General features: G+C 35.6%; 2 protein-coding genes across 4 annotated transcripts in view; both read left to right on the forward strand.

Annotated features, from left to right (window-relative positions):
• Window positions 1-772: 772 nt before the first annotated feature.
• On the forward strand, window positions 773-7,184 carry LOC111397988 (phospholipase D delta-like). The gene is made up of 7 exons (XM_023024952.1): window positions 773-1,988; window positions 2,886-3,019; window positions 3,174-3,321; window positions 3,657-3,805; window positions 4,921-5,079; window positions 6,254-6,454; window positions 6,683-7,184. Exons 1-7 carry the CDS (start codon window positions 941-943, stop codon window positions 6,977-6,979), a joined length of 2,136 nt encoding a protein of 711 aa, XP_022880720.1. The 5' UTR covers window positions 773-940; the 3' UTR covers window positions 6,980-7,184.
• Window positions 7,185-8,695: 1,511 nt separating this feature from the next.
• Window positions 8,696-9,198, forward strand: part of LOC111397209 (serine/arginine-rich splicing factor SR45a-like) — a 3,904-nt gene continuing 3,401 nt past the window's right edge. For all 3 annotated transcript variants that reach the window (XM_023023995.1, XM_023023997.1, XM_023023996.1), the window contains exons 1-2: window positions 8,696-8,791; window positions 8,917-8,936. In XM_023023995.1, the coding sequence (XP_022879763.1) occupies window positions 8,789-8,791; window positions 8,917-8,936 (23 nt within the window). In that variant the 5' untranslated portion in view covers window positions 8,696-8,788. The remainder of the gene's footprint in view (window positions 8,792-8,916; window positions 8,937-9,198) is intronic.

The raw sequence follows: 9,198 nt of genomic DNA on the forward strand, positions 1-9,198 counted from the left end.
TGATTAATCACACGAGCGCCGTAATTATGACATCATAATCTCCTTTTATCACAATTTAATTAATCCGCTACACGTGCTCCCACCTATTCTTTTATCGTTGAATCCACCACCTACTTTCCAAAGCCTTCCTATCGAGTTAATTGTTCCAATAGTCACTGAACTTAGATTCATATTTTTTATCGGTCACTGAAGTTTAAAATATTAAGTTTTGACTACTGAACTTAGGTCAATATCTTCGATTGCTGACCGAACTTAGATTCATGTCTTTTATTGGTCACTGAAATTTAAAATATCGAGTTTTGACCACTGAACTTTAAAAATTTCAAATTTTGGTTATTGAACTTAGGAGGTCCATGTCTTCTATTGCTTACTGAAGTGTAAAATGTCGAGTTTTAATCACTAAATTTTGAAATATGTCATACGTTATTCACTAGTATAATTATTGAATTTTGAAAATATCAAATTTATAGTAAATAATTTACAGCATTTTCCAAAGTTTGGTAAGTAATGTCAAAATTCAGTGAGTGACGTACAACTTTTTAAAAGTTCAGTGGTTAAAACTTGATATTTTAAATTTTATCGAGCAATTGAAGATATGAATCTAAATTCAAATTCAGTGATCAAAATTCGATATTTTTCAAACTTCAATAACTAAAAATCAATATTTTAAATTTTAATGAGCAATCGAACAAATTAATCTAAATTCAATGATCAAAATTTGATATTTTAAACTTTATTGATTAATAAAAGACATGCAACTCAATGAACAGAACAATTAACTCCTCCTTATCCATTTATCGCCTTCATTTTCAAACCAAAGCCCACTTCCAAAATTAAACCTTCTTTCTGCTTTTGCGTTGAAGCGATTTTCTACCGCAATTGCACTCGAGTTCGAGTTGATCGAAAATAGAGTGGATTTATTGCGTGTTTTGGCAAAATTATGGCGGAGGATTCTTCCGAACAAGTAATGTATTTGCATGGAGATTTAGATTTACACATAATTGAGGCGCGTAGCCTGCCGAACATGGACTTAGTCTCGGAGAGTCTCCGCCGCTTTTTCACTGCCTGCGACGCCTGCCGCACCACTGATACCAAAGACGGTGGCGGAAGTAGCCATCACGAAAGGAAACTTCACCACCGCCGGAAAATTATCACCAGCGATCCGTATGTCACTGTTTTAGTGCCGCAGGCTACACTCGCCCGCACGCGCGTGCTCCCCAATTCTCAGAATCCTAGATGGAATGAGAGGTTTTACATTCCGTTAGCTCATCCCGTGGAGTTTTTAGAGTTCCGTGTTAAGGATAATGATATGATTGGAGCGGATACAATAGGAAAAGTAACAATTCCGGCGGAAAAGATTGCCTCCGGTGAGATCATTTCCGGTTGGTTTCCCCTCATTGCCTCGTCGAGGAAGCCCCCAAAACCCGATTCGGCGTTGCGACTTGAGATGAAGTTCACTCCCTGTGATAAAAGCCCATTGTACAATCACGGCATTGCGGGCGATCCGGCGTGCAGAGGGGTCAGAAACACTTATTTTCCACTCCGCAAAGGGTGCGCTGTAACGCTGTACCAGGATGCGCACATTAGTGATGAAGTTAAAATGCCTGACATTAAGTTGGATGATGGATGTGTTCGTGAGCACGCTAAATGTTGGGAGGACTTATGCTATGCTATCTCGGAGGCACACCACCTGATATACGTGGTGGGATGGTCTGTTTTTCATAAGATAAAGTTGGTTAGGGAGCCGACCAGACCGTTGCCTCGAGGTGGAGACTTGACACTTGGTGAATTGTTGAAGTATAAGTCTCAGGAAGGGGTTCGAGTTCTATTGTTGATATGGGATGATAAGACCTCACATAATAAGTTCTTGATTGATACGGTATGGATCGGTATGATGCTCTTAGTAATCCTTACTTCTTTTATGTTCTTTTCTAGTTTTGAAGATAGGTGGATACTTCTTGACTTTATGGTAAATATTGATTCTTTTGGTTTAAGTTTAAGATAATGATTGTTGACTAGGCTTTGAGGCATCCACACTATTGAAATTTGAATATAGTGCTCAGGGATGATTTTTTTGGCGAAGTGGAGTGCTGTGGAGTAGTTATTATGATTCTCCTGTTGGGCTGGTTTTTAGTATCTGTTCTTGAGAATTTCTTCCTTCCTTTCTCTCTATCATTTATTTTTATTTTTCAAAATTGTGCCGAAGGAGAACTAAAACTTACAGGAGGGAGATTTAAGAGATGACCCTTATTGTAATATCGCTCTCTGCTTTAACAAAGTCGAAAGGGGATTTTTCGTCTTCAATGCTTCCTTTTCTGTGGGTGTTCTATCCTGCGAAGTGGGCTGAGTTTGTGAATCTGTTGAGAAACAAGCCTTTCTTTTTCTCTTGCTGAATATTCACCCAGGGGATAACCTTTGCCACAGCTTGTAAACAGGATTCTTTTGGCCTTATTTTATTCCAGTGCACAATAGTTGGTCAAAAGAACTGGTCACAATGACATTTTTGTTAGTGAGTTGTATTATTTGGTGAATTGAAGTTACTCTTGCATGTATAACGTGGATTGTCTAGCTTTATTAAGAATATATAAAGCTTAACTTTAATTAGGTTACTCTTGAATCCTTACTTTATTTATGATTTTTTGGATCACAAATGAAACTAAACTTACATTCATAGCTTATTTTTCTAGTTTACTAAAAGAAGAAATCAGCATCAAACAAATGAGCCATTCTAATGCTGTAGCTAACTGCCATGGGAATAAGGTATTGGTAAGATACATTTAATTCCGTAGGTATGTTAGTACCTGAAGCAGGCACTTTGTCATCTCAATGAGCTCATGAATATTGAACAAAGCATTGTAGTATGTATTGCCTTAAATGACAAAAAGTCACCAATTACATATCTTGCTTGGTCTTGAAATCCATTTCATCTCGATCCTTTTCTCTTCCACAGATATTCCGGTCCATAGATTCAGGGTCAGTTAGAGGCTTTCCCAAATACTATGATGTTGCTCACTCTCAGGTTATAAAAACCCATCTCCATGCTTCATTTTTCAGCTTGTTATTTATGTAAAATTCCAACACTTTGTGTTGGCATGCTTCTAAGTCATAAATGGTTTCAAACTCATGACTATGGATTTTTGTGTTAACAATAACATCTGAATTGTTTTATTTAGAACCTTGTCTACTCAAAAAATCTGGTGATAGACAAAAGCATTCAAGTGGCATATATTCAGGCGATAAGATCTGCTCAGCATTTTATCTATATTGAGAATCAATACTTTCTTGGATCATCGTATGCTTGGCCAGCATACAAAGATGCAGGTGAAAATCACATTTTCTTTTTGCATTGAAGGAACTCATTGTTATCATTTTCCAGGCTAATTTTTTTGATGCATATTTCAACTGTATATTTTGAAATTCATTTAATTAAATGCTATGCTATTTTGACTAGACATATTTGGTCGAGCTCAGCTTCTTAATATTATCTTTGAAAATGGGAATTTTTTAAAATTCATTTGTCTGTCTATGAAATAATTCTTGTTGCTAGGCAGTCAAGATTATTTCTTTGTGAAGACCAAACTTCTATGTGCTTGATTACCAGGTTATATTTTCGTAGTTTCAATTATCTGAAAATTACTGCTGCATAAATTTATCAGGGGCTGATCATCTAATCCCAATGGAGTTAGCGCTGAAAATTGCTAGTAAAATAAGAGCCAAGGAGAGGTTTGCAGTATATGTTGTTATACCAATGTGGCCTGAGGGCAACCCCAAAGATAATGTTATGCAAGAAATTCTTTTTTGGCAGGTATTGCACTCTGAGTACCATGAAATAGTTGGCAGTTTCTTTAAGAGTAGAACTTTGGTGAACTTGGCGATTGTGTAAAGTAATTAATAGATTTTTTTTTTTTTATAGAAAATTAGAATAAGCGTAAGATAATTTATGCAAGTATTAAGTGTTAGGAAAAGATAACATTGATATAATTTTGCAGTTTACGAAAATATATATTTTTTGTTTTGAGTTATTTTATTTTATTGAAATTTAAGGAGAGGGACTAGAAAATATTTGCAGGAAGCAAGTGTGAAGTTAATGTCTTGGTTTAGTGAATTTGTTAAATGATGATTGAGAAGTTTGTGGTATATGTTGTTATGGGGATTTCTTTAAGAGTAGAACTCAGGTGAACTTGGTACATTGCCGAGTAATTAGTAACTAATTATTAGAAATTTTTTGATGGGAAATTAGAATGAGCGTAAGATCAGTCATGCTGGCATTAAGTGCTGGGAAAAGATACCATTGATAATTTTGCGATTTATGAAAATATATATTTTTTTGTTTTTAGTTATTTTATTATTTTGAAATTTGAAGAGAGGGACTAGAAAATATTCATAGTTTTTTGAATTTGTTAAATGATGATTGAGAAGAATGCAAGCTGGAAGTTTTTTGAATTTGTTAAATGATGGTTGAGAGGAATGCAAGCTGGAAACTTTTTCTTCTCATCCGAATTTGATTTTATAATAATATAAGTAAAAGCTAGTTTCTCATTGCTTACAGCTTTGAACTGTTACTCTTCTTACTGTAGCAACTAGTAATGTCTTTGATCTTTATCATTAGGAGAAGCTTAATGGTAGCATCATATGCCTATGAATCAATCTAAAAATATAAAGGATGATTCATGTGGCTTTACTTTAAATGCTCCGCAACCTACCCTGAGAAAAAAATTTTAGTCATGTAATAAAAATTGGTTTTAAGGTTTTGAAGACTCTTGCTATTTTTCTACTGTTAACTGGATCACCATGTGTTTTGGGGAACTATTGTTTGCCAATTTATTCTGTCCTCAAATGAAGAAATATTTGACAAGAGGTGTTGCGGATAAAGAAAAGGATTGGGAGATTATGTGGCTGAATGGTATTTGCACTTGACAGGGCCAGACAATGCAGATGATGTATCAAGTGGTTGCACAGGAGCTCAAGTCTATGCAAATTGTGGACTCACACCCTCTTGACTATTTGAATTTCTATTGCCTTGGGAACCGAGAAGAAATTCCAGACACGATTGCTCAGTCCTCAGGAGATGCTGATAAGGTAGTTGTTGAATGGAGACTTATTTATTACAAACCCATAGAAGGGGTGGTTTTTTTGTTTATGTTTTGAACCTTCATATTATTATTGCAATAAAATATTTTTTCAAATTTGGCAATGCTTTAACCTTTTATATCTTACACTATCTATTTATACTTTACTATTTGATTTCTTCCAACACTGCTGGGGGAGAGGTAGGAAAGAGGAGAGAGCAACATGGTCATCACACCTTGGGGTCTTAGGAATCAACCTTGACAGATAATGCATCATATCTCAACAAAGAGCTGAATGTTGCTTCATTCCATTTCTAAAGCTAGCTGAATCCAGTATATATTTTAACGGACTTCCCAAATTGTATATTTTCTGGGAATTTGCTTTAGATTGCTTTTTCCACTGGTTTTGAATCAGATCATCTTGTTTTAAGTCAGCCTGCACAATTTTTTTATACATCTATGGTCATAATTTCATATCTATCTTGCCACCACTGATGTGGCACATCAGCCATCAAACTTATTTTCATTAGGAAGTTCAATGGTAAATCTTCATTCAAGGACAAGCAAAAATTGAATTAGGTTTCTGTGTGTTCTTCATATCTATCTTCATGTGCACTTGCTGGTAATAATGCTATATATAATTTCTCCGACCTCTATATTGTCTGACAGCTCCGAAGTTGATACAGCCATAACCTCCTTACAACAATGACCTCGCCTTTGACTAGACACTGGCCTTGCCTGCACATTTTTTTTTTCTAATTTCAAATGAGAAGTCGAGGAAAACAATTGTCATGAGTGGAATGGGAGGTTTGATATAAGCATTCTATGTTTGTCAAACGGTACCCCTGGAAGCCTTTAATTCATAATCCTCATTTGATGGAACAGCATTACTGGATTGGCAGCATTATGTCTCCTCCTTACAATTCAATTTTGTACTTCAAATGTCCTTTTAATGGTTGTTTTCTCAACTAATTGGAGTTGTACTGGTGGTTTCACATGCAAATACATACATTATTGAACCATTACATTTTTTGTTCCTGCTTTGGGGGTTGTGACCATAAAATATAGATGAATTTGCAGTGACATTTCCTGATTAGTGTGGGATTGTATCTTGTGGCGTTCTTTAAATTATGTCTTGGTAAAAAATTCCTAAAGTTCTCCCCTTCAATTTGACATGAATTTAGGTTTCAGCCTCGCTAAAATTCAAGCGATTTATGATATATGTGCATGCCAAAGGAATGTTGGTGGATGATGAGTATGTGATAGTAGGATCTGCCAATATAAATCAAAGATCTATGGCCGGCACGAAAGACACGGAGATAGCAATGGGTGCGTATCAGCCCCATCACACTTGGGCAAAGAAGCAGCAGCCTCCACATGGCCAGGTTTGATTACTTACTGCATGGCAACTTTTCTGTTAGGTTCAAGTTTCCACTTTCTTTTTTTGGAGGGGGGATGGTGGTGTTTGACTTCGACGCCTGCTGGACTTAGCTCCCGAGGTGCATTAAAGGGATAATAGTTTCTCAACCATTTACTACATTGTATACACCCCCGTTTTCCTTATTACTACATTGTATACACCACGTTTTCCTTGTTATCATTTTCATGTGCAGGTTTACGGATATAGAATGTCCCTATGGGCTGAACACCTTGGGATGGTTGAAAAATGTTTTGAGGAGCCAGAGACAATGGAGTGCGTAAAGAGAGTAAACGAGGTTGCTGAAGATAATTGGAAGAGGTACACAGCCGAGGAGTTCACAACATTGGAAGGCCATCTTCTCAAGTATCCTATAGAAGTGGATGGTAGTGGAAATGTAAGTCCATTACCTGGACATGAGAATTTCCCAGATGTCGGGGGTAGAGTACTCGGGGCTCAGTGCCATGCCATTCCCGACGTTTTAACAACATGATCTTTGCCCATTGTGTTTCTGTTGAATTGTTGTGAAAATGTTATACTGTTCAGAAGGACATGTTTGATATAGCCTCTGGTTATTTTACTTAACAGAAATGTGAATTAAATGTAGAGCAGCAGCAAAAAGGAAAATAAAAAGAATAAAGATTTGTAATTTAACATGGTTTGTAATGTTAGATTGACCATAAGAAATGGTTTGCTTCCGATACAGCCAATTCATGGGTTTAGGTGAACTTCCGTCTCTCCCAGAGAGCAAAGTATTTTGCCAAGAACCATGAAAGTCTCCTAGGTAGCATTTTGGAATAAGCTATGAGCAACCTACCGTCAGTTCACAGTGCACTCTCCCCATGCTGTAAAAATCATCTCCATTTATCAACTTAGAGCTTTAGCTGATTTTTGGTGGACATTTTCAACTGTTGATAACTATTAGGGCTCGTTTGGCATGACTTTTGAAAAGTCAAAAAGAGCTTTTGAACTTGTTTGACTAATTTTGTAAAAGTGTTTTATCTAGTGAGAAGAACTTTGAGAGGATACTGATTCAATGTAACTTTCTCTAAAAGCATTTTTAAAATAGAAAGTGCTTTTAAAAATTAGTTTTCAAACAAAAATTAAAATAATTTTCTGCAAAAGCTCTTCTACAGAGAGTCAAAGATATATAGGTCGTTAGTGTTTGGCAAACACTTTACAATCACTTTGTTTTCAACGTTCTCATATTCAAGCAAAGTAAAATGATGGATTATGTAATGCATACAGTCCATATGGCTTTTGATTCAAGATTCTGCAGTAAGGCATGTGCAGAATCTACATGGCCGTGAAAGCATCTATCCATGAAAGTTTCGAATAGCACATGACATGAAGTTTTGATTCGGACATTACGCCTAGGGAGACTTCCATTAGAGGGAAGGATTGTCAAGTTTGACTTGACTCGGAAGGTTGAGGTTCCAAAAGAAATTCCTCCAGCTTTTGAGAGGACTCGAGCAAGAATATGGACTCCAATTTTCAATGGCATTGCTAGCTAATAACCACATTTAACTATTTTGTTTTTGCATTTGTTAAAGTGACGTATCTTCCACGAAGAAAAAATGACGTCTCAATTACAATGAGACAATATTGAGCGAGTAGCACTAGAATGCCACAAATATGTAGGTTCTCGATATCTAGTAGAAATAGATAAACTAAAATATATCACTGGTTACATATTTTAACACTCTCTTAATGTAATACAAATATGTCATCAAATAATATCCAATATCTAATGTAATAGGTTAAATTGTGTCTCTGTGTGCAATACCTCAAAAAGGATTTGTGGAGCGGGCAGCTTGAAGTGCAGTCATAAGTAATTAAGAATGAGAGTAATATGATTCAATTGTCCAAATGAATAAATTCAATTAATTATGATGCTCACCATTTCGGTCTTGCAAACATGTTATTTGTTGTGCTTTACAAATTTGCTACTAGTTTGACTAGATCATTGGGTCATGATGAATAAATTAGAAAAAAATAAAAAAAATTATTTAAAGTTATAAATTCGCCTCCAGAATCGAGGTACTCATCGTTTTGGTTCAAAAACCAAGAACCGTCTGATACTTATTGATTCTTGATTTCTATTCCTAGACTGATATGGTTTGGCTCGATTCCAATTAAAATATTCACAATTATAATTAAATATTTTTTATGTGCAAAATAGTAAAGAAGTTTACGAGGATAGAAGCGAATAGTATTAAAAATAATAACAAACGACTCGTTTATATACACACAACATCGAAAAGCGCCTCGCTAGTTAGGGTCTTCATTTCAGTTGACGAAAATGGCAAGCTCCCTCCCTCTCTCATCTCCGTATATACAAATTTTCGAATAGATTGTTGAAATTATATTCCTTTAATGTATTGGTTGTAGATTAACTAACAATAAAATGGTTTTTTCGATTCTTCGCAGGCTGATTCTCCTCGCAAAAGGTAAAATCCCGAATTTTTTTCTTTTATATATCTGGGTTGATTTTCTGCTTTGTGTGCTCTATTTATCTTCCTCTCGGTCTGGTATTCCTTCCGATCTATCAAATTGGGGTTTTAGGCTATTGGTTAAGATTGTAAATATCTGGTTTCTTATATTCTTCAGTTTTCTGTCGTTTTGATCATAAGGTAAATTATTACTCAAGGTTAATGTTTATCTGGGTTTTCCTTTATTTTAAGTGCCGCTATTTATCTTTTTTTTTTTTGT

Source organism: Olea europaea, chromosome 7, assembly GCF_002742605.1.
Source record: "Olea europaea var. sylvestris chromosome 7, O_europaea_v1, whole genome shotgun sequence".
Classification (NCBI taxonomy): Eukaryota; Viridiplantae; Streptophyta; class Magnoliopsida; order Lamiales; family Oleaceae; genus Olea; species Olea europaea.